The sequence below is a fragment of the Marmota marmota genome, unplaced genomic scaffold, assembly GCF_001458135.2.
Source record: "Marmota marmota marmota unplaced genomic scaffold, marMar, whole genome shotgun sequence".
Lineage (NCBI taxonomy): Eukaryota > Metazoa > Chordata > Mammalia > Rodentia > Sciuridae > Marmota > Marmota marmota.
This window is the reverse complement of record NW_025999960.1, coordinates 15,940,642-15,964,221: the sequence shown is the minus strand read 5'-3', so window position 1 is coordinate 15,964,221 and position 23,580 is coordinate 15,940,642. Positions and strand designations below refer to the sequence as shown.

Here is a 23,580-nt window from a genome sequence, read left to right as displayed (position 1 = left end):
GAAATTCGGCTTCCGGGTCAAGTCGCTCTTGCTACGCATCCTCAGACGAGCTTTCCTCTCGTTATGAATTATGGGAGTTGTGGATAATGCTCCATTGAGAGACTGTCTTTGGTGGCTTAAACTCGGGAACCGGAATTTAGAATGCCCAGACAACCAATCCCAGCCTTTGGTGCGGTGACGTCTCTGGTAGCTAGGTGGATTCGCTCAGAGCCAGCCCCGCCCGGCAGGTGGACCGCGCGCCCCCTAGAGCCTGGAGCGTCCCTCTCCCGGGCGGTCGGGCTGCGGACCAAGCTCAGGTAGGGACGTGACCCGCGCCGCAAGGCCATGACCACGAAGTGAACACGAGGGGTGACTCTATAATATTTCTGCCCCTTGCGTGATCCCATTTGTAGGTGGCATGCTAAAGCCCCTAAGAAGCTCTGGGAAGACTGGATGACTGCTTAAGGAGAGATGGGTGTGAGGGGTTTTGCCGGTGAGGACAGAGGAGAGGACTGAGTAGGCCCCATTGCTGGGGCCCTGGAATAACTGATTATCGAGGAGGGATTTCCTTTTTCATTTGTCCCGTGGTAAGAGTGAAAACACATACGTGGTGATACAGGACAGGGAACGCATTACTACATGCACTGAAGCCCCTTCCCCAACTCGTACTGTTTCTGGAAAAAAAACAATGCTTTATTGGGTGGTCAAGTGGCCTGATAGAAAACCTCAGATTCACAATTGACAATGGACTGAAGAGAAGTAGGCAAAGGTATTGGAAGCTGTCTTTGCTCCACTTTAACCTCCTCAAGGGCAGCTCTGGATTCACACAGTACCCAGACGTGGGCCCAGCCAGACCTGGGATGACTGCCTGCACTTTCCTGGCCTGATACAGGCAGCTGTGCCCTACACTTGATAAGACTGAATTCTCAAATTTTAGGAGCCAAGAGGAGCCTGACTCCCTAGTTTGTTGGGAAGTAAGGGAGGATTAACATGAAGCTGGCCAGAGTCACAGTGTGCCAGGTGCTGCCACACAGGAAGCGGAGACCACTGTTGGACACAGGAGCCTCTCAGCCCTCAGGGACTATTTATAGCTAGGGGAACTGCTGCTGACCTGTGACATTCCCCTGCAGCCACCCAGTCCTGGAACAAGGCCAGTGCAAAGCATACTCCTCTCCCTCCCCCTCCTGTTCTTCCCTCACCCCAGGCCACAGGGTGGTTTTTATTTTCTTCTTCCTCCTTGAATTTCCCAACTGAAGTGCTGATATGGTCAGTGCCTCATGAGGAGGCTTTCACTGGAGGAAGGAGAGCTGGCCTTGGAATATCAAGGACCCACCAGCATGGGAACCTTGTTTAGCCTTTGGGCCACTCTGACCCCAGGCTTCTAGATGCCAGGTGCTGGCTAGCTGTCCTGGCTGCTCTGGGGCAGCTGAGAAAGAACTACAGGATTGAGGAGGAGGAGGAGGAGGAGGGGAGGGTAGAGGCAGGGATGCTGTCTGGAGAGATAAACAGCAGGAGGGACCCAGAGGACACCTCCCCCAGCTAGAGCTCTTGACAGGGAGGCTGGGCAAATACAAAGGTCACAAAAAGCCAGAGCCCAGTGATCTGAGCTGGCTATGAAAAGGTGTAGCTCTGTCAGCAGATTTAAGTTCCTGCTCCCCAAAGAGGGTTCTGGCAGTTAGGGCCAGTGAGGGAAAGCTTGGAAAGGTCACACAGGGTGGGGAGGAGCTGGCAAAGATCTAGGACCCAGGAAGTCCCTGGGGATAGTAGCAAGTCCCAGGGCCAGAGATGCCAGCATGAAGCAATTCTTGTGCCAGGGCAGCCTAAGGGAGGGGGAAGAGGGATGACCAGAGGTTTCTGAGGATGCAGTTGTTGCTAGGAGAAGCTAGAAAGGGTTACTTGAGATCTTTGTATTTTGTTAACAAACACTGAGATCCGTTGATGCTGTGTGGTGCCCGGCAGAGGTCAGCCAAAGGATCTATGGCACCTATATCAGTTCAAACACCCAGACCCCTCCCTGGCAGCCCTTGCCTCATCCCTCCTATGCTAAGGTACTTCTTTAGCCACTTAATTCAGCTTGGGGACAGGTTCCTGGTCTGTGTGAGGCAACAACTGGCAGCCCTTGCCCTGGCGCACTCTCCTCCCACCCTCCCCCGTACACATTCCTAGAGCAGGCAGCACCGAGGCTTGATTCTGTGCCTCCCAGAAGACAAGGAGAAAGCTCCACATCTGCAGAAGGACAGGGCAGCTCCATTTCTGGCAAGAGGCTCCAGGCTTCAGGCAGTTAGGATCTTCAGGTGTGTAGCTGACCCACTGCCTTTTGTCTTCCAATGAAAAGCTGAGAAAACTGCTTGGTGAGGAGTCCTGGAGATCCTGGTGACCAGGTGCCCCAACTTCTACTTGTGTCAAATGGGAAAAAGGAGCTGCCTGTCCTGGGTCTTCACCCCACTCACATGTGTTCTGGATGATTCTGCAGGCAGCGGATAAATTCACCCACTGGCTGGCCCTCATAGCATACCTTGTAGACAGCCATGAACAGGGGGAACCTAGAGTTGCAGGGAAAGGCAAGGCTTAGTCTCCCACTCTTCACCCTTCCTCCCCCACTCAACATTCACTGCCTAACCTCCACTCCTCTACCCTCCCGCCTCAGAGCTCAGGCTGACTCTGGCTCTCGATTTCTACCTGCTGAGTATCTGAACTCCCCAGCCCTGGGTTATAGGGTCAGGTTACTACCTGCCCTGCTGTGTTTCATATTGAACTTGTCTACATGCTTCCTTGGCTTTAAGTGATTTCCCCCCATCCCCCGCCTCTCTGAGCTTCAGTGTCCTCAACTGTAAAATGGGGATAATATGACAAAGTAGTAAAAATATGAGAGTTTTCCCCCTCTTTGACACTGGGGCTTGAACTCAGGGCTGTTTTTACCACTGAACTACATCTCCAGTCCTTTTTATTTTTTATTTTGAGACAGGATCTTGCTAAATTGCTGAGGGTCTCAATAAGTTGTTGAAGCTAGCCTTGAACTTACAGTCCTCCTGCCTCAGTCTCCCTGGCTGCTGGGATTAAAGGCATGCACCATAGTGCCCAGCCAAAGTAGTTAAAGATATGATTATATACATGAAGATTTGATTATGCATTATGTGAAGGTGTCAATAAATGCCATTTTCCTTCTTGCCCTCCCCTCCCATCACCTTTACCCAAAGCCATGAACCTGTTCTGATCCTATTTCATTTTCTCTTTTTCTATGATTATTTCCCAGGCCAACTGAACTCTGTTCTGTTCAGCCCACTGTCTGTGCTCCCTGGAAAGGAGAATCTTGAAGCAGAACCCATTCTCAATCAATACCAAGGATGGGATGCAGAGGACAGAGGGCTGATGGGGAGTTGGACAAAGAGGTGAGACAATCAAATGAGCTTATTCCTGCCCCAGAGCTTTAACCCTTAGAGCAGAGGACAAGGAAGAAAGGATAAAAAAGGGAGGCTATTCAGAGAGGTCCAATTAATGAAGTATAAAAGAGCACTAGACCAGAATGAACTCCAAGGCCGTGAACTGGCTGGGGAGAATAGGTAGTCCAGATTTTAACCTTGAAACAGAAGGTTACAGTTCCTTCACTACCCACTTCACAGACAGTGCAAAGTTCAAGAAGGTGGTTCAAGAACAGGGACAGCTCTTGGCTTGTGGCTCCCTCAGCCAGGAAGGCTATATAATACACTTACTTGTCAACCAGGCCCTTATGCTGGAGGATGCTGTGTAGCTCTCGGGCTGTCTGGGGCCCCTGCAGCTTCTGCCCATTCAGCATCTCTTTCTCAAGCTGTTCAATGGACTGTAAAGAAAACAGGCCACATGTATGGAGGTGGGAGAGCAGGTCATCTATATGGAAAGTTGGGCTCAAATGGGCTGTGGGGTTATATGGGGGAAAAACGGGTAGGAATGTCTACAACAATATTAATGTTTGTGCTCAGGAGCTGCCAGCTAAGTGCTTCTACCTTGATGCCAGCAGGGACCGCCCTCTATTCCCCCTGTTCCCAGGGCCCACCTTTCCAGTGCGAGCAAAGGCCTCAGCCACCTTGCGGTTCCGCCCTCCGTAGCAGGTAGTGATGAGGTCAGCAACGCCACAGCTCTCCAAGAAGGTGGCAGAGGACACTGGGCCTTGGCAGAAGAGCTTAGCAAAGGCAATCATCTCCATGAGCCCCAGCCGGATCACTGCTGCCTTGGTGTTGTCTCCAAAGCCTAGCCCATCACAGAAGCCAGCCCCAACAGCCACTATATTCTTTGGGGAGTAGAAGGCATGAGTGAGGAAGGACACCTTCCAGTGGCCCATCTGGAGCCCTCAGCACCTGCCTCATGCTCCCCACATTAGCTATAACACACCCACCAAGTAAATGAAGGAAGCATAAGGGTTCCTGAACCATGTCCAAGTTCTGGTTTTCCTACTTGCTGCACCTTTTTTTCCAGTACCAGTGATTGAACTCAGAGGTGCTGAACTAGTGAGCTGCATTTCAGACAGGGTCTCACTGAGTTACTTAGTGCCTGGCCGTTGCTGGCTTTGAACTTTGATCTTCCTGTCTCAGCCTCCTGAGCTGCTAGGATTACAGGTGTGCGCCACTGCGCCCGGCCTACTAATTTTTTTTTTTTGAGACAGGTTCTGGCTAAGTTGCTGAGACTGACCTCAAATTTATAATCCTCCTGCCTCAGCCTCCAGAGTTGCTGGAATTACAGGCATGAGCCACCCCACCTGGTCCACTTGCTGTACCTCTTGGCCCCACCCCATGTTACATCCCTGAAGACATTTTCTGAAAGCCATTTTTTCTCCAGGGGACCCTTTCATCCATGACCATTCTTTTCTGTTCCATAGTCATATACATAGTTGTGGATCCATAGTTATTGCTTTTTTTTTTTTGGTACTAGGGATTGAACTCAGGGTCTCACATGTGCTAGACAAGTATTCTACCACTGAGCTACATCCCCATCCCCTTTTTTTTAAAATTTTTAATATTATTTTGAGGTAGGATCTTACTATATTGCTGAGGCTGCTCTTGGATTTGTGATCCTCCTGCCTCAGTCTCCCAAGTCGCTGGTATTACAGGCGTGCAGCTCCTTGTTTAGTTAGGATCTCTTGTCTCCCATTGGCTTGGGCATCTCTTCTTCCCCTTGGACCACCCCCTGCAGCCTGTCCCACAAGGGGCTCTCCGGGGAAAGGAAGAAGGCTCCATAGCCTGATGGTGAAAATCAGCAGGCCTGAGTGCCCCTGGTTTTACTTCTGCAGTTCCTCCTATGTATGTGAGATTTGGTGGGGAAAGGGAACAGCTGCCTATGAGTGAGATCTAGAATACTGGCAGTCTTTTAGAGCTAAGCTGGGCCTTCCTTTGGAACCTTCTCCCCATCTCAGTAGCTACTTCTGTGTCCCTCTCACCTTTAAGGCCCCACAGATCTCTACTGTGTCAACCTCTTGTACCACTGTGATACGGAAATTGGGTGTCTGCATGAGCTCTTTCAGAAGCTGTCCCTGGACTGGGTCCTTGCAGCCTAAAATGAGAAGAGAGCAAGACTTTCAGAGGGGGCTCATTTTTGGTTTTGTTTTTTGAAACAAGGTGTCACTATGTTGCTCAGGCTGCCCTCAGACTCTTGGGCTCAAGTGATCCTCTTGCCACAGCCTCCCAAGTAGCTGGGACTGTTGGCATGTGCCACCACACCCAGAGAGTGGGGACTGTTGACTATTCTTCCCACACCTGTCCAAGGCAGGATCTGCAACCCCTTCCCTGGGGGTGTCCCAACCCTCCCTCACCTCTTATGTATCTTCTTTTTCCTGCCTGGTAGAAAGAGATGGCTAAGGGGCTGGTGGGGAATTTGGGGAGAGGAAGCACTAGAGCTTTGTGATGCATGGGTTGGGGAAGGCTCTCACCAATGGTGGTCTCACAGAACTTCTCATCAGCCACCTCGCTGGCAATGTTGGCCCCCATCAGCACGCTCATGGGGATGCCAAGGCGTTCCCCAATCACTTCAGAGATGAGCTTCAGCCCATTGGGGCCCTCGTCTACCCCCTGGGCACAGGATGAAGCTCAGGCTAGCTGCCCTTGATAACCATTTGAGGGCTTCCCACCCAGAAATCCTACCCCTTACAAATACACTGTTTATCAGTGTACCTCCCCACCAGTCCTGCCCCATTCCAATCCCAATACAGTTTGCTGTGAGGAGGGTAGACAGTGGTGAAAAACCAATCCATCAGAAAAGCCCTTCCATGCACCTTCAATAACCTACCTCTCCAAGGCAATGTTTCTCCTCTAAATCCCTAAATACCTCCCTCCTTTACTGTCCCGAACCAACTGCTAGCCCAGTCACTGCTCCAAACCAGCTCCCTTGCTTACTCCTCAATCCTCCCCACTTCTCATATCCTTGAAGCATCCATTTATCCCTAAGGCTTCTGCCTCCAAATGAGTCCTTATCTACTTCCCAGCTTTCCTTCAGCTGTAACTCACTACTTTCTTAATCCTCTCCAAAGCCAACTCCTCTCTTCTCTCTGGGAACTTTTGGCTTACTTCTACCATTTTCTTTTCTACTTGCTTCACCCACCCTGAACCCCACAATAGTTAGCTGCACGCCCCCATCCACATGAAGGTGTCCCTGGCACCTTAATAAGAGACATGCCAATGGCGTTGGCCTTCAGGTGGCCCTTGAGCTGGTCGCAGATCTTGCCGATGAACTGGTGGGGCACCACAAAGATGAGGATGTCAGCATCTGCTGCAGCCTGGACCACATCTGGTACAGCCACCTGTGGGGTGACCAGGTGCTTGTGGGTTTGGCAGACCACTGCTAGCCCCCAGGGAACTCTATTCAGCAGTCTAGAAGCCAGAGTAAGACTGAGAAGAGGGAAAAGAAAGAGTAGTTTGGGACTGAATCTGGGAGAATTGAACTTAGGAGAATCCAACCTTCACTGCCCCTCTGCTTCAGCTGACCTGGATTTCTGGAACTCTCCCCCTAGCACGCTCCTGGCCCTTGGCTATGGGACTGTGAGGGAGGCCAAAGGCAGCCTGGGCTTGGCAGGAGGAGAAGCCAAGTAAGATTTCATCATCCTGGAGCCCCAACTGGGAAGAGAGAGCCCTTTTCCTCTCTTGCTCCCCCATTTCCAGGTGGGGAAGAGAGCTATATCAATTTGACCAAAGACCAAAAGTCCAAGGAGCAGCTTCCAAATCTGCTAATAATCCAGTGAATGAGTAACAGGATTAGAGCCTGAGGCAGGCACTGCTGGGACCCTAAATCTAGGAGTCTGAGAACCAGTCTTTGGTTGTCATGGAAACCAACTTAGGCACCTCTTCCCTGACTCTTCCCCCTGGAATCCTGTAAGAAAGAGGAACTGTGCAAATTCTCCTCAATCCCAGAAAGTGCCCAGGGAGCAGTTTGGAGTCTACATGGGAGTGCCCTGTGCCCACAGAAGCCCTTCTGAGACACTTTTCAAGTCCAACTTGTACCTGAAGTGTTCCCTTTCAGCAGGAGGCTCCTGTAGATAAAATCTGGGCACTGACCATCTGGACTTCCTCCCTTCCTTGCAGGAGGTTGAGGCTTACCACGTTTGGGGGCAGCTTGTGCCCTGGCAGGTATTTGACATTCTCGTGCTGAGTGTTGATGATCTCTGTCAGCTTTCTGCCCCCAACATCTTCCTCAAACACCCACATGGTCACCCGGGCGTCAAAGTGTGCTAGCTGGGCAGCATTTGCACCCACAATCTTGGCAATGGCTGAGCCCCTGGGGGTTTAGGGAAAGTACAGGAAAGTGAGGAGTGGGGTGTGAGGGAGGAAACAGCGGCAGGGGATGGGGTAGCACCCACCCACTACAGGGCCTTATAGCAGCCCTCCAGATTATTTTTTTCATCACCCCCCACCCCACTCCTATGACAAGTGAGTCTCTTGTGACCTGGCAATAGAGGAGACTCAAGTCTGTCTCACACTTTGCTGCTGGAGAAGAGGAGCAGCCTTCTGGTTCCACTCCCCAAACCCAAGCAGCTCTTCAGGCAGAGAAGGGAGCATTCTGTTCACTTCCATTGATGAACAGGTGCAACTGCCCAGGCAGGCACAGCCTGGGAGGTGGGTCATCTGTCCTGTGCCTGTAGGCAATGAGGACAGCAGCAGGGGACAAACAGGAACCAGATATATTTTCCAACCACTTTGCCTCCTGCCCACCCAGCTTCCTTCCTTAACCCCTTTCTTCTTGGGGGAAGCCACCCTTCCCCCATGGTCCTTGACAGCCACTTACCAGTTGCCAGAGCCTACAATGCAGACTTTCTTGCTGGCCATGGTGTCACTTCTCTGCCCAAGCAGTGCCGGCTCAGAGCATTTAACTCCGCTACCACGCATGGGTGCAGCCAAGCCCCGCCTCCAGGGGTGGCTGAGAAGCTGGCGCCCAGGGAGATAGAGAGTCTGGCAGAACCAGGGAAAGGGTAGAGACAGGTGGGGGGAATGGGAATGGGGCAGAGGCCAGGCTGGTTTTTCCTCTTGGCTTTGCAGATGACATTGCTAGCGAATTTCTTTGGCCCCAGCCCACTTTTCCACCCCCTTTGCAATGGTCTCATTTTGAGGTCTGTCAAGAAATTGCCCAGATAAGGACAAAGTGATTGTCCCCCCTCACTCCCTTCTTTTCCCAGCACTGAAATAAATTGTATTTAGCCCTAGTAGCAGATTTGAGAATGCTTTCTTTTCAAAGGTAGGAATTCTCTAACCCCCACTCCTGGCACATACCCTCCTAGGACCAGAGTTGCTCTAGTTTTATCCTCAAGCAACCCCACAGTAGCTCCATTGCAGGGATATGAGTGAGGGGTTGGTGAATGTGGGTCTACTTCTAAGGATGAGACCACATATAAGTAAGGGCCTGCTTTCTCTGAGGGCAACCCAGCCCAAGAGTGATAAGAGCCTCCAAGGGCACGGTCATCTTGGTAATTTCAGGGACTCATAGATGGGCCTCTCAGACAATCTCCACCTGAGTGTCTCCTAGGCAGGGAAGGCAGGAAGGGCCAAAGTCAGAGAACTCTAATGCCATGTGGCCCAGAATTCTTGAAGACATATGTAAAGACAAGGAGAGACAAGGCAGCCAAAGTGTACACTGCTCTTGAGATCAAGGCTTTGAGATTGCTACAATTTCTTCTCTTGGGTTTTCAAGTACCACATTAGGGGCTTCTGCAGGTTAACACATAGTTTGCAGAGACCAGAAATGGAGAGGGAGCAGCAGTTTCCAAAACTCAGGAATAGCTGGAGTTTTTTGGTCTCAGATGCCATGAAAGAAAGCAGGCAGGTATCACTGGGGGACAGAGAATGGCAGGAATACCTTCAGCAGTTCAGGTTCTACATTACCCACAGCCATCTGTTTGACCAAGAGAAGGAGGAGCTCCAGTTTCCAGGCTTGTCTAGAGAGTGGAGCAAGAGGCTCCTAACCCTCCAATCTCTGCACCTTGGCCTAGAGGGCAGACGACACTGTGTGCTCACGTGCTGACCTCCTGGCTTGGCAGAATGCTCAGTGGGAGTTGCCAACCCTCTAGGCTGCCACTGGCTAGTGACAGTAATAAGCTGTGGGCTAGAGGGGAGTCTGGGTGAAACTAGTGGGTAAGGGTAAGTGGGCAGGAGGTCAAAACTGTGGGTTGTCCAGGGATAGCCCAGTAAGAGCCTGCTATATTCACTTATGAACAGGGAGTCCCTATAAGGGGAACATACAAGAAATCAGTAGGGGCTGTCTTCCTTAGAACAAAGTTAGGCCTAATACAGGGCTAGCCTCCCACAGACCACTCGTTCATTGCATTGGCACTGAGAAGAAGGTACCAGTGCCAGGCTGCCAGCTGGGAGCACTGATTATGGGTGATGAAAAAGATGTTTCTGTCCCTGGCACACATTAGGAACTCCAAAAGAATGGACATTTATGCATAAAAATAATCCCCTTGTTTTTGCCTAAATGCTTCATTTCTCATTTTGCCCCTATTGTCATTTTAGGTAGTGTGGAGACAAAGAATTTGTTCATTTACATAGGAATAAAGAGGGTGCCAAGATTCAGAAATGGCTTGTCACAGGAAGCTATCTGTATCACTAGAGCTCTTTTCCTGAGCACCAACTGTGGATTATTTGCTTGATATTAATGATTCATCAGCCATTCATTACACATGTAATTAGCCTGGGTAAAAACAGATGCCATTTCAATGTCCTTGACATCAATTTTCTCCACTCTGTTATCACCCCCACAACTCCTCTACTTTCCCTATCAAGTCTGAGAAACGTCAAGTTCTAGATTAGGAACAGTCGTTATCTTTGGTGGGTCTCACTGAACACAAGCGATGCTGGAGTATTCCTATCCATAGAGGCAAAGGATTTTTTTTTTTTTAAACTGCAACTTTAGATGCAGTTACACTCATCCAATGTTCTACTCCCTCTTCTTTAACAGTGGCAGAGGAAAGCAGCGAGCCACCAAGTGGGGAGCAAGAAGAACTGCAAAATTTTATGGTCTTGCTAATGAGGACTCCTACAGTTTGCAAGCTGCCTATCTATACTGTGTATGGTACTGGGGATTGGACTGGGGGAGCAGGGAGAGGCTTTACTGCTGAGCTACATCCTAAGCCCTTTTTGAGACAGGGTATCACTAAATTGCCCAGGCTGTCCTTAAACTTACAATCCCCTGCCTCAGCAGCTAAAGTAGCTGAGATCACAGGTGTACCCTGGCTTGTTACACTTGTAGTTAATGTACTTCCATGCCAATCTTAAGAACTGATAGCTCACTCTGGGGCTCCAGTGGAAAGAGAACAGCTCAGGAAATAAAAATGTCTGCTGCTGCCCAGGCCTTGGTGCTGCAGAAAGAAATGGAACCTCTAAAGGAATTTCTGTCAAGCCTAACACACTACAGTCATCTAAAGACTCCAGCCAGGAAGTGGCCTGAGGAGCCAGAGGGTCAAGAGAAAAAATGGCAGTGCCACTCACCTATTAGTACCTAATAAACAGGGGAGCTGAAGCAGGACTCTAAAGATCCAGTGGTAAAGCCCAACAACCCCAAGCATTTAACTTGCCTTCTTGGCCTCTAGGTCACCAGCCTCTCAGGTGAGACCAAGCCCACCAGGGAAAAACCTCATTTTCCTTAGAATCCCAGTGCCTGGCATCATAGCTGGCACACAGCAGGTGCTCAATAAATATCTGTCAAATACAATGACATTGTGAGCAGGGCTGATGGTGGTGAAGAACAAAGAGCTTAGGAGAAGCTCTCCCACAGGAGGCAGGGGACTCACCCTTCAGAAGATTCTTTTATTAAAACTGGGTGACATCCATAAGGGGACAGTACAAAAAAAATTTTGGTCCATGAAAAAAACATAAGAATTCAGTTAATAAAAACAGTTATCTTCAATAGGGACACTGTGTAGGAGTGCTGAACTTCCTCCTCATGGTTCCAGCCAGGAGCCAGGCCAGGGCTCAGCTGCCCCAGGGTTGTCCAGTGTCACTGTGGGGAGAACCTTTTGAAGGAGGGATGGGAATATGGCAGGAAGGGGAAGATGGGGAGAAAACTCTGCTGTCCCCAGTGTAGAACAGGCAGGGACAAGGGGCAAGGGGATATGCTCGCAGGAGCCTGAGGAGGGGTGGGGAAGCAGGGGCTTTGTCAGTTTTGTGGGTTCAGAGCCCATTCTGGCAGAATTCCCCTCTGTGCCCAGCTGTCTCCCACCCTGCTGTGTTGAGTCTGCGAGCCTGGGATATGCTAACTCGGGGGGTGATACAACCTGGAAGAAGAATCTGAGGCTCTCCTGGAAAGATGCAAAACCATCTCAGTTCCAAGGGGCCAAGATCACAAGGTCCTGCTGCTACCTGAGGGGTCTGAAGCTTTGAGGGCAAGGGCTGGGGAGTCACAATCCTGTGAGGCAGGGAGAGGGAAGAGTCACAAACCCAACTCAGAGCTGTTCTCCAGCCCTAGGTGCTTTCACTCCTTGGTACCCTAGAAGTCACCAATGAGTGTCAACTGGGCAGATGAGGGACAGGAAGACAGGGATAGCCCAGGGCTTTACCCGTTTGATTTTAGGCCTGTTTCTCCATTAAGGGAGTGGGCAGGGGAGAGTGAATGAATAAATCACTCTTCCAAGCAACAGCAGGAAGGAACAGCCTCTGCTGGCAATGACAGTACCCTAGGTTAGATCCCTGGGGCTCTGACAGGAAAAGGCAAGATTCCCCCACCCAAATGCCATGGGTTAGGGCAGATATGAAGGAATCCTACAAAGGGCAGCTATAAGGAGTGTGCAGGAGGGAGCAATAGTTCAAGAACAAATTCCAATACTGATGTAAGAAGACCCCTACTAAGGAGTCAAAGAAGCACTGAGACAGCAGAGGACTGGGGACTGACCTGGGGCTCAGTGGAGCCCAAGAGCCAGGGTTCCTTTAGTGCTAGAGGGCAACAAGTGAAGGGAGAGTTTGCTCCAAACCTGTGGAGGGAAGGAAGGAAATTGGATTCTGTTATTAGGAGGGCCAAAATAAACTAGCTTATAGAGCGCCCCAAGGCCTGAGTCTTGGAGGAGGGGCTACAACTCCCAACTCCTGGGTCTCTGAAGGGCAGGATCAGTGTAGCTGGTCCCATTAAAGACCATCTGGCCTTAGTCCAGTCCATTCAGAGCACTGATTACCACTACAGGTTCTCTCTCTACCACTATCTAGAGGTCCTATGTAGACCAGGGGAGGATAGAGGCACATAGGAACTATGGGGCAAAGGGAAGCTGAGGGGTGGGAAGGGATGGGGTGGGAAAAGAGGATAAGAGGTGTCTTGTGAGACAGAAATGTGAGCCCCTCTTCATTCTGGTGTTGTCCTTGAACCAACAGCATCCCCTGAAAGGCCCCAAGCAAGACCAAGGCAGGTGCTATGAGGCAGGCAGCACAGCACAAATAACTGGAGCAGCCAAATTAGAGCTGTCAGAGAAGCCCTATGTATTCCGGATTCCCAGGGCTTGCTCTAATTCTTGTCGTCTCTGCTGCACCTAAGGAGAAAAGAGTGGAAAATGAGACAGTTGATCAGAAATTGGTACCTAAAATCACTGACCCCATCGGAGGTACATACCCCTTGTTTTTTTGTCAATTTCCCAGTGCATCTCAAGCACCTACCTTGGAGTAAAAGTATCGGCACACAGCCTCCTGGGCCCAAGGCTGGAAATAGAACTCAGCTCGGCGCTCCTCCTCTGGGTTACCCACCACATCAGTCATAGTCTGAGAGAAAGGCAGGGGAAAGGAGAGAAGAGACTTGCTTTCTGCCTTTACACCTCCTACTGGTCCAACTGTATCCCCCGAAAAGATGCTGAAATCCTAATCCCCCAGTACCTGTGAATGTGACCTCATTTGGAAATAGGGTCTCTGCAGATGATCAAGTTAAGATGAGGTCATTAGGTTGGCCCTAATCCAATATGACTGGTATCCTTACAAAGGGGAAATTTGGACATAGAGACAAAACAGGTACAGAAGGAAGATGATGTGAAGACACACAGAGAAAACCAGCTATAACCCCAGGGATGCCTGAGGCCACCAGAAACTAGGAGAGAGGCCTGAAACACATTCTCCTTACGGCCCTCAGAAGGAACCAATCTTCTTAATCTTGATCTCAGACTTTCAGCCTCCACAACTGTGAGTTTTCTGTTGTTTAAGCACCCAGTTTGTGTTAGTTTGCTGTTGTAGTCCCAGTGAACCAATATAACACCTAGTAGCCTCCTGTTATCCACAAGTCATTGCCTTGTCTAGAAACCTGCCTGGTGCTCTTTCCCCTTGCTCCTCTTGCATCCTTCCTAACTGCAGTCACAGCAGTGGCAGGCTGGGTGAAAACTTAGGTGGATTTCACACATTCTATGTCCGTGCCTATCTTCTTGCCTTAGTGTTCTCCTCTCTGAGAAATATCTTCAAGTCCAAAATCTTCCATGAAGCCTTACCCAGTGACTCTAGCCTTATTTTGAATTATTTTACTGGTGAGTTCTGATAATGTACTATATGGCATACTCTTTTTAATCACATTAGCTTTGTTTTTCCAAATAAAATGGATGTTGCAGAAATCAGGTCTTCCATTTTGCATCCCTGACAATATGAAGCACCATGACAGCACTGAATAAATACTAAATTGACACTCAATGGTTTCCCTACTCAACTGAAAATGGGATATACTGAAGAAAAATTGGCTCCTCAATTCTCCCTGATCCTTTACTAAGTTCTTTACCTTGAGGTCCCGGCACTGGGACTGAAGCCAATCATTGATGAAACCCTGAGGGTCTCTGGCAAAGCTCAGCATGAACTCCCGCTGGGTCTTCAGCTGGTTGATAGTTTCTATTGTTTCGTGGATCTGAAATGAAGGACGCACATGCCATTTTCACACTACAGAAACACAAAGTTAGATGGCAGACAGTGCATGAAGTCTCTGTATGTCACTTTCAATCTAGGCACAGGGTGCTGCTGCCCAGAGCTAGGATGCTGTGCGAAGCTCCCACTGCTTCTGGCCCCAGCATTCTTTGCACTTGTTTGTCTCTGTGTATTCCAAGTAAGGGGAAGTTTTCCTTTTAGTCTCCTCAGGTACCCAGCACTACATGGTGAATACTTCATCCACATCACTGACAGGGTCATGAGTTCCTGCTTTGCAGTGCAGGGTCCGTTTTCTAAACTACAAACAATTCAAATGTTTTCTTGACATCTCAAGGCACTTCAAACTCAACATTCCCAAAACTAAATCCAGTACCCTTTCCCTAATGCCTGTTCCTCTTCTTCCCAATCGTAGTAAATACTATTGTCCACCTATGCCAGAAACTTAGAATAGAATCATCATTGTTCCTCCTTCTCTCTCACCTCCATCCAAACAGTGGTCAAATCCCTTAATTCTTGTGACACCTCTCAAAATCAATTTACTTATTTCCATCTTCACTGTCTGTAACTTCAGTTTAGGGCTCTGACATTATCTTCCATGGATTATTATAACAGGTGTCTAGCTGGGCTTCTTGCTTCCACATCTTCCCCCTTGCAATCTCCACCTTCCAGCCAGTGATCATTCTAAATGCAAATAGCAACAGTGCATCCACTGTTGTAAAAACTTCTTACTAGGCTAATCCCTTACTTCACCTACAGGATGGAATATAAACTAGTGTTATCTGCCTCAAAGCCTTGTGACAAAGGGCCTAGGAATGGGGATCAGCGGTAGAGCGCTCGCCTAGCATGTCCAAGGTGCTGGGTTTGATCCGCAGCACCACAAAAAAAATAAATAAATAAAATAAAGTATTTAAAAAACAAACAAACAACAACAAAAAAACAACCTTGTGATAAGGCTCCAACTTCCCCATCTAGCTTCCTTTTCCCAAATATCCCATCCCCTGGCACCTGTGATGTATCTAACACACCAGAGAAGGAGGAACAATGATGATTCTATTCTAAGTTTCTGGCATAGGTGGACAATAGTATTTACCAGTGTGTACCACTTCTTTTTGTGTGTGTGTGGTTCTGGGATTGAACTCAGCCCTCACACATGGTAGGCAAGTGCTCTATACCATTGAGGTATACTCCTAACCCAGCTTGTAATTTTTTTTTTTTGTGGTACTAATGACTGATGCTACCAGTCCTTTTTATTTTGAGACAGGGTCTTGCGAAGTTGCAGAGGCTGGCTTTGAACTTGCAATTCTTCCACCTCAGCCTCTGAGTTGCTGGATTTACAGTTGTACACCACTATGCCTGGCCAATGTTAAACACTGTCTCATTTCATTCTCAGAGTACCTTTATAAAAATGGGTATTATGGTCTCTTATTTCACAGATCAGAAACTGAGGCTCAACACTTTAAAAGTATAGCCTGAGGCAGAACTCATGTGAGTCTGGCTCTAAGCAGCACCAAGCACAGTACCTGACAAATACTGGGTATCCATTTATTTTGATTTAAAAACAAGAAATAAAAGGCAGTCAAAAAAGAAAAAGAAAAAAAAGCAGTCTAGAAGCTGTGATAGGGAAGTGGAAACACCCAAATTAACTAGGGTAGAAACCCTACCTTGTTGTCTAGAGTAGCAATCTCCTGTTGACTAGCAGTGGACAGCAGGAAAGAATTCATCTGAGTCTTCAAGGTATCATCCACTTCCACATCAATGTCATAACAAGCTGTCTTTTTCTGATCATTTGGATCAACACTGGGAAGGAAACCAAAGGGATCTGGTAAAGGGCTTATCTCCCGATAACTAAATACAGTGTCAAAATGATGGCCCAGGGATGAAGGGAAAGGGGGTTCTCTACAAAAGGGCCCAAGAACTTTTGGGTGCAACAGAAATATTCTGTATCCTCACTGAAGTGGTAGCCATGTGGTATATACATCTACCAAATGTCTTCAAACTGTTTTTTTTTTTTAGTTGTTGATGGACCTTTATTTATATGTGGTGCTGAGAATCAACCCAGTGCCTCACACATGCCAGGCAAACTCTCTGCCACTGAGCCACAACCCCAGCTCCCTTCAAACTGTACTTTAAGTGTGTATAGATTATTATATACGAATTCTATCTCAATGAGGTTAATTTTTTTTAAGAGTCAATGATAAAAATTTAAATAGTACAAAATGTATCCAGTGAAAAGTAAGTTCCTTCCTCTCTAGAGGAAACCACTGCTATAGAATTTTATTTATCTAAACTAAACTAAATTTTATTTATTTAAACTAAAATTAAGCTAGGGTGTGGTGGTACACGCCTGTGATCCCAGCAATTAGGGAGGCTGAGGCAGGAGGATCACAACTTTAAAGCCAACTTAACAAGACCCAATCTCAAAATAAAAGTGTGTGGGAGGGTGCTGAGGATACAGCTCAGATGTTAAACACACCTGGATTCAATCTCCTGTACCCCAGTATCAAGAAAAACAAAAATAAACACTGGGTAAGGTACATGTCTTTAATCCCAGCAGAAGACTAAGGCAGGAAGATCCCAAGTTCAAGGCCAACCTTAGCAACTCATCAAGGCCCTAAGCAACCTAGTAAGACCCTGTCTCAAGTCTTAACTTGTTTTTCCCAGTACTGCTACCTCCCTCTCCCTCCCTCCCTCTCTCTCTCTCTCTCTCTCTCTCACTCACTCACTCACACACACACACACACACACACACACACACGAACTAGGGCTAGGAATGTGGTTCAGTTTGTACAGTGTTTGCCTACAATGTGTGAAGTCCTGGGTTTGATCCCCAGCACCAAGGGGTGGGGGAGGAAAAGAAAAGAAAAATTGGCCTAAACATAAGCTCAGGAATCCAGACAATACCTTTTATGGACCCAATGTATAGACTGTAGGAGTTACTACTCAATGAATGATAGATCGGAGCATAAGGAATGGCAGGCTTTTACCAGACTTAATATAAAGCAAAGAAAGGAGTGCAAAGGGACAATATCTAACTACAGGGACATGCTGCTTTGAGGAGAAAGTACCTTTCTTCACTCTCTATCTGCCTAGAGATGCCTTGCTCTCTATCTTCTGAACTAAAAAGCAAATAGAAGCAATGGAGTTAGTCTCAGATTGGAATGTCCCACCATGTAGACATGGCTGCTGATCCTTCACATCAGTGATCAGCTCATAAAAGTCTAACAACTAATCCTCCAAGGGGGCAGCAATACTACACTGATGGGTAGTTTTTGCTCATTTCCAGCCTCCGATATTCTGGAATGGGGAAGAGTTGTGCAACCAAAAATCATTATACAGTAGCATTTCCACCATATAGACACAAGTAATCTTTTTTTTTTTTTTTTTGTACCAGGGATTGAACCCAGGGGTGCTTAACCACTGAGCCACATCCAAAGCCCCTTTTATTTTTTATTTTGAGACGGGGTCTCCCCAAGTTGCATAGGATCTCATTAAGTTGCTGAGGCTGAATGTGAACTAGCAATCTTCCTGTCTCAGCTACCCAAGCCGCTGGAATTACAGGCATGTGCCAGCATACCCAGCAAGACACAAGTAATCTCAAGAAAACAAATACTAGAAAAATGTAATAAAATAACCAGGAAACAGTAAATTTTGAGAATATATCACTCTCACTTTTAGTATGATAATTTAATTTTTATCTTATGTAACTTAAGTAGCAGCTATGTCTAACAACCTGCTTGTAAAATCCTTGAAAAATCTGACAACTGGCTGTGCCAGCAGCACATACCACAGCCTCCCATGCATAGGCTTACCTGATGACGTGATTAATGATAATGGGTTCTGGTGGCATAAGCAAGGCATGCAGCCTTTGAGGGATCTCTGAAAACTTCATACGCTGAGACTCAAAGATCTGTGGGAAAAAGAAGCAGCTACAAATTTGCATTTTGAGTATAATTAGTGCTTGAGTAGATTCTAACAAAAGAATGGGTTCTTTAGGGGCTGGGGTTGTGGCTCAGTGGTAGACCACTCGCCTAGCACATTTGAGGCCCTGGGTTTGATCCTCAGCACCACATAAAAATAAATAAACATTTGTGTCCAACTACAACTAATAAATAAATAAATTTTTTTCTTAAAAAAAGAATGAGTTCTTTACCTACCTGCTGGAGGTACTTGTCACAGATGACAAACTCCCGCTCATGAGGATCTTGGAGCTTATGTGTCTTAATATACTGCCATAGTGCTTGAATGATCACTGGACGAGTCTGGGTGTGAATGCCAAGGAGCCGAGCCAAACGAGGGTCTAATTTAAACTGAGGAGGCTGCACAGAATCAGATAAAGGCAATAAAACTAATGATTTGGGTCTAAATACTTCAGGATTCTTAATACAGAAGAACATTCAATCTAGTCAGAAAATACTGACAAAGTGTTTTCTTGAGGATAGGAAAATACAAGGAAGAACTCATGGGCTGTAGCTGTAGCTCAGTGGCAGAGCGCTTGCCTTGCACGCGTGAGGCACTGGGTTCGGTCCTCAGCACCACATAAAAAAATAAATAAATAAAATACAGACATTGTTGTGTCCATCTACAATTAAAAAAATATTAAAAAAAAAAAAAAAAAAGAACTCATGACTAAGAACTATCTTCATACTAAAGTGACAAATTATTCACAAACAGACTTAAACCCTTAAAGTCAGACCACTAATGGAACATGACTATGAAAGTTGGACTCCCTCACACCTCCACAGAATACCTGATAATCCAGCATCAGTAGGACAGTACACCGTACATTCACATCTCCTGGTCGCTTCACCTGGAAGCCATCGGTCTCCTGGGTAGTGGCGGTCCTGTGCCACTACAGAGAGGAAGATGTCAGGGGGTGCTCTCCCAGAGGAAGAGCTAGGGTGGGAGGGAAGAGCTTCTGTAATGTCTGAACATTCATTCAACTCTGATTACTGAGGCTACTGAAGAAGAGCAATAACATGATGCATCTCTTAAAAACTGCATATGACTTTGTGATTATTGTCTGTACGTAAGGAGATCAACCTTTTAATCCTAAGTGTTTGGGATCACACTTAAATTAGCATGAATTTCTAGTGATAATTTTATCCACAAAAAGAACAGAAATATGTAGTTACTATTTACTGAATATTTATTATACGCAAAGTGTTCTAAGACATTTACCTGGATTGTCACTTAATTCCCAAACATCCATATGAGATAGGCACTAATACCTATTTTATAGATGAGAAAACTAATGCTTAGGAGAATGAAATAACTTGCTTAGGTCAAAGAGCCAGAAAGTGGTGGAGCTGCAATTTGAGATCTAGTGTATCTGATTCTATAGTCCACATTTTTAGCCACTATACTCTACTTCTATAAAATTAGATTAAACAGATTTACAAATTTCTATTGATTCTATGACTTACTTCCCTTATTAGATGGTAAAGACCTTTCCATGTCTCTTAGTGGTTGAGGTTAAGGGGCTGCAGCTACACTGGCAAAGAAAGGAGCAAGTTAAGTTCACATGGAGTGCTGGACTGTCATTCTGGTTCTGATTGTATCCCAAAGAATATTATTACTAACAGAGTCTTCAAAACACTGAGCTAATGAGCATTAAAATAAAGGATTTCTGGTGATTTGGATGTGAATCTAAGGGAACAGGAACCAAAAGGAAGTCCCATAACTATAAAGGTAACCAAGGCAAGTACTAATATCCTATTAGTCAACCCATTTAACTATAGTAACTGCTATCATGAAAACATATGAATGGTGTGTGGTAACTAATGACTCACCAGTATTAATAAGCAAGATGCAGAGCAGAGATAGCCTGGCATGTAAACGAGGCCTCCATTAGAATTTCCCTTGAAGTGGGGACAGTGGCCAGGATAACATTAAAAAGGTGGGACAAGTTAGACTGCAAACTAAACACAGCTAGTGCCACCTGGAGGTCAGTTTACAAACTGCAATGATAGAACCATATACCTGGGGTAACCCTTTATTTTATACCTCCCCTTTACACTAGAGGTTAAAGTTTGGCTCCCAAGTCCATCATACTCCAGTCATAAAGAGTCAAAATCTAGAAAGCAGAACTACTCACTTCTACCAGATGGTTGTCTGGCCCATACAAGTCTTTGTCCAATTCGATCACTAAGGACTTAAAAAAGGAAGAAAATTTCCTCTTTTGTTTTGTGGCATCATATTTGGACAAGGCTGACTAGAAGAAAAAGAAACAGTCATGTTAGAAAAGGCTAGAATAAATTTCCCACAACAATATTTTTTAAAAAGAGTCCACAACAGCAATGGGAAAAAAAAAAACAACAACTAAAAAATGCCTTCTGAGTATCTCTTAAGAGATGGCAAAGAATCTGTGGGTATTAAACAAGTCCTGGTAGCAACAGAACCCTGAAGAAGCAGCCTATTACATGGACAGGATCATTGACTTACCCACCTCATTTCCCTTTGGGAAATGAGGCAAGTTAAGCCAAACTTCTGCACATAACAAAGCAAGTTTGAATAGAAAATAGTCTGACTGTAGAGAGGAAATGAATCACAGGGAATAAGCAGCCAGAACAAAAACAGCTTTATTTGGACAGAACAACACAATCAGCAGATGGACTGGACCTATATAGAAGAGAAGACTCTACAACACTGAACCCTGGTTCTCCTGCAAAAATGCATTCAAATTAGCTTGCCTGCAAGCAGCTAAAAATAGAGAGCCAGAGAGTGTAAGGAATGAGAAAAAGGTGAGTTTCCCCAAAGAGCTGCTGGTGTGGGAAGTTTGGAGGCTATCACCTGTCAGCTGATGTTCCCTGTGAAGCCACAAAGAGCCTGCTGGAGGAATCTATTACACTTAAACCAGGGGTATCTCCAATGAAGATGGAGATACCACAATGGGAATCAAGGACCATAAGGACTCCAAGAGGAAACATGGCCTCAAATGCTAAGCACAAACTCACTTGATTTAAAAAAACAAAAACAAAAACAAACTAATCTTAAGATATTGTTAAATTCAAAGACCAGCAGCACCAGGAGAAAGGTACACAACAAATCAGATCCCAGGACAATATGATACCAGTGAGGGTCAATGCTGTGGAAGCAGATACAAAGGACTACTGTCTTTCTGTACAGGGAAAAGTCTCCCTCTCTCTGATGCTCCCAGTTAGGCTTCCTGCTGATTGGACAACACTGCTCATTCCCAGCAGCTCCCACCCTGGATGCCGACCACAGTGGACCTTTAACTCACATCCTCCAGGAGCCGTCCTTCTACCCGAAGCTCCCAGGAAGCCACCGTCCCTTCCCCATCCTCGGCATCTGACTTAGCCGGATTGAAAGTGTTAGAAATGAAAATTCGCAGCTTCCGTTTTTGCTGAGGAAGGCAGAAACAGGATTGATGGTGGGGCTTCAGTGGTTTGATGTTGAAGACAAGGGTCTCCCCAAACCCCAAAATTAATCCTAACAGACTGGCTTACTGTCTACCCAGTCCCTCCAGTCGGTAGATGAAGATTCCATTTAGAAGAGGAGCACAGGCCACTGATCTAAGTACAAGTGCATACACCATAATGCCAGGTGGAGAGTCATGCAAGTTGCCAGGTTCCCAAGGTAGCAGAGCCATTACAGCAAAAACATGGACAGGGTATATTTCTAATGCAAGAGACATCAAAAGCCCCTCCCCCTTGGCTGTTCTTATGTTCCTAAATGCTCCTAATGAAATTCTTGGTTTGTAGGCGGAAGGGAAAGATGCAATTTAAATGCCAAGGAGAGCTGTGCTGTGCCTTTGATTTCTCATCTTAAGCCTGGTGAAGGTTCCCAAGTCCTCTCCTTTGGCTCTCTGCCTAATGCTGTCCTGTGTTACCTTGATGGGACGTTTCAAGGCCTCCTGGATATCTAGCCGTTTCCTCATGATAGTCTGGTCCAGTTTCCTTTCAAAAGCCAAAAGATCCATATAGGCCTGGGATTCTGGTACCAGTTCACGAATCTTAGAAACAGAAAAGATATAATTGGGATCTAGAGTTGACCATCTCTATTCTCAGACTCACCACATCTTCAGGAAAATCTACAGCTTGGACTCACCCTTTGAGGTAGAATTTTGTCAGCCATCTTCTTTTTCTTTGCACTGTTTGGAATAAATAATGTTATCAGGTTGGAATAGAACTAGTCAGAACATGAAGATAAGCTGTCAGCACTTCCATTTATAATAAAGTAAGGGCCTGCAAAGTCTCAAATCAAAGAAAACCCTCTCCCCCGACACCATCAACTCCATCACCACCACAACCATGAGGCATTCTCAAGGATGAGCCCCCATAACAACATCTGCTGACTCGGCACCACCACTTCTTGATTTACCACTTCTACTCTCATAGATTCCCTTCCCCCCTCCCCAAGTCATCTTACTTGTGGTTTCGATTTTGGACCGCCTGCTGTTGGACCTGCTGGATCTGCTGAGGTGCAGGTCTCTTGCGGGACTGGTCCATCCCTGACTGGGCCAGGCCAGGTCGGACAGAAGGGTTTCCCCCATAGCCAGGAGGTCCCATGGAAGGTCCCTGAGGTGTCATTCGGCTGCCTGGCAGCATACCTGGTCTCTATAAAAATAGAGAGAGAACCCAAAGATGTAATGGCTTCCCTAGCTAACCCCATAAAAAAAAAGTGGGGGACATCTGAGTTCTTTGAATGAAACAAGATAGGGAGGTTCCAGGTCAATGAGAGAAGAGTTCTCTGCCTCTTTGGAATATAGATATCTGGAGCTTCTTCTGTTCTAGTAGTGATTTCATAGAAAAACAGGACCCAAAGGCTAACATATCATATGATTATATTCAAATTATCCCCAGGTTATATTGGATCTGACTCTTCCCACATCTCCTCTAATTCCATATTTTCTCTGCTATCTCCTTAGGTGCTGACCTCAATTTGCAGCTAAACCTTGGGTTTTCCTGTGAGCACTGGAACTGCTCAAGCCCCTTTGCACTCCATAACCATGCCAAGTGCCACTTAACCCACCCTGGTTCTACACCGACTCCTCAAGGAAACAATGCCTCTGGGAGCAGGTGGGGATGCTAAATGCCTCTCTCTAACCCCCACCCGGGGCACAGAACCCCTCCCAAGGGAGTCCCTCCTACTTCTCCCCCACCCTTGTCACTCCCAGGGCCCCGCCCCCGGCCCGTGCGCCCCTCCTCCTGCCTCACTCACCGGATAGGCCGCTCCGGGCATCGGGGAGCGGTACAGCCCTTGACCCGGCGCCGGGCCCATTCGCACCGGAGGTCCCGGAGTTCCGCCCGGGCCCAGAGCAGCC

At 47.0% G+C, this 23,580-nt stretch overlaps 2 protein-coding genes and 1 long non-coding RNA gene across 5 annotated transcripts; 1 reads left to right on the top strand and 2 right to left on the bottom strand.

Annotated features, from left to right (window-relative positions):
* Positions 1-160: 160 nt before the first annotated feature.
* Positions 161-11,142, top strand: LOC125616666. The gene is made up of 3 exons (XR_007347401.1): positions 161-296; positions 3,233-3,368; positions 10,387-11,142. It is a non-coding gene; the product is annotated as an uncharacterized LOC125616666 (long non-coding RNA).
* Gpd1 (glycerol-3-phosphate dehydrogenase 1) lies at positions 651-8,525 on the bottom strand. The gene is made up of 8 exons (XM_015493337.2): positions 8,221-8,525; positions 7,536-7,713; positions 6,602-6,742; positions 5,876-6,014; positions 5,387-5,499; positions 4,010-4,243; positions 3,690-3,796; positions 651-2,522 (listed from the first exon to the last, which is right to left on the bottom strand). The coding sequence occupies exons 1-8, from the start codon at positions 8,319-8,321 to the stop codon at positions 2,426-2,428; spliced, it is 1,110 nt and encodes a 369-aa protein (XP_015348823.2). The 5' UTR covers positions 8,322-8,525; the 3' UTR covers positions 651-2,425.
* Positions 11,143-11,220: 78 nt separating the features above from the next.
* Positions 11,221-23,574, bottom strand: Smarcd1 (SWI/SNF related, matrix associated, actin dependent regulator of chromatin, subfamily d, member 1). 3 transcript variants are annotated; one of them, XR_001504296.1, is made up of 14 exons: positions 23,478-23,574; positions 22,686-22,873; positions 22,365-22,407; positions 22,147-22,269; positions 21,538-21,660; positions 20,392-20,508; positions 19,045-19,146; positions 18,452-18,613; positions 18,107-18,204; positions 15,959-16,094; positions 14,158-14,280; positions 13,065-13,166; positions 12,316-12,940; positions 11,221-11,832 (listed from the first exon to the last, which is right to left on the bottom strand). XR_001504296.1 is itself a non-coding variant. In XM_015493335.1 (13 exons), exons 1-13 carry the CDS (start codon positions 23,535-23,537, stop codon positions 12,887-12,889), a joined length of 1,431 nt encoding a protein of 476 aa, XP_015348821.1. In that variant the 5' UTR covers positions 23,538-23,574; the 3' UTR covers positions 11,221-12,886. The 3 variants fall into 3 exon arrangements, 2 of the variants coding, with proteins under 2 accessions (XP_015348821.1, XP_015348822.1); XM_015493335.1 differs by having other exon boundaries at positions 11,221-12,940; XM_015493336.1 differs by lacking the exon at positions 21,538-21,660 and having other exon boundaries at positions 11,221-12,940.
* Between the last annotated feature and the right edge of the window lie 6 nt (positions 23,575-23,580).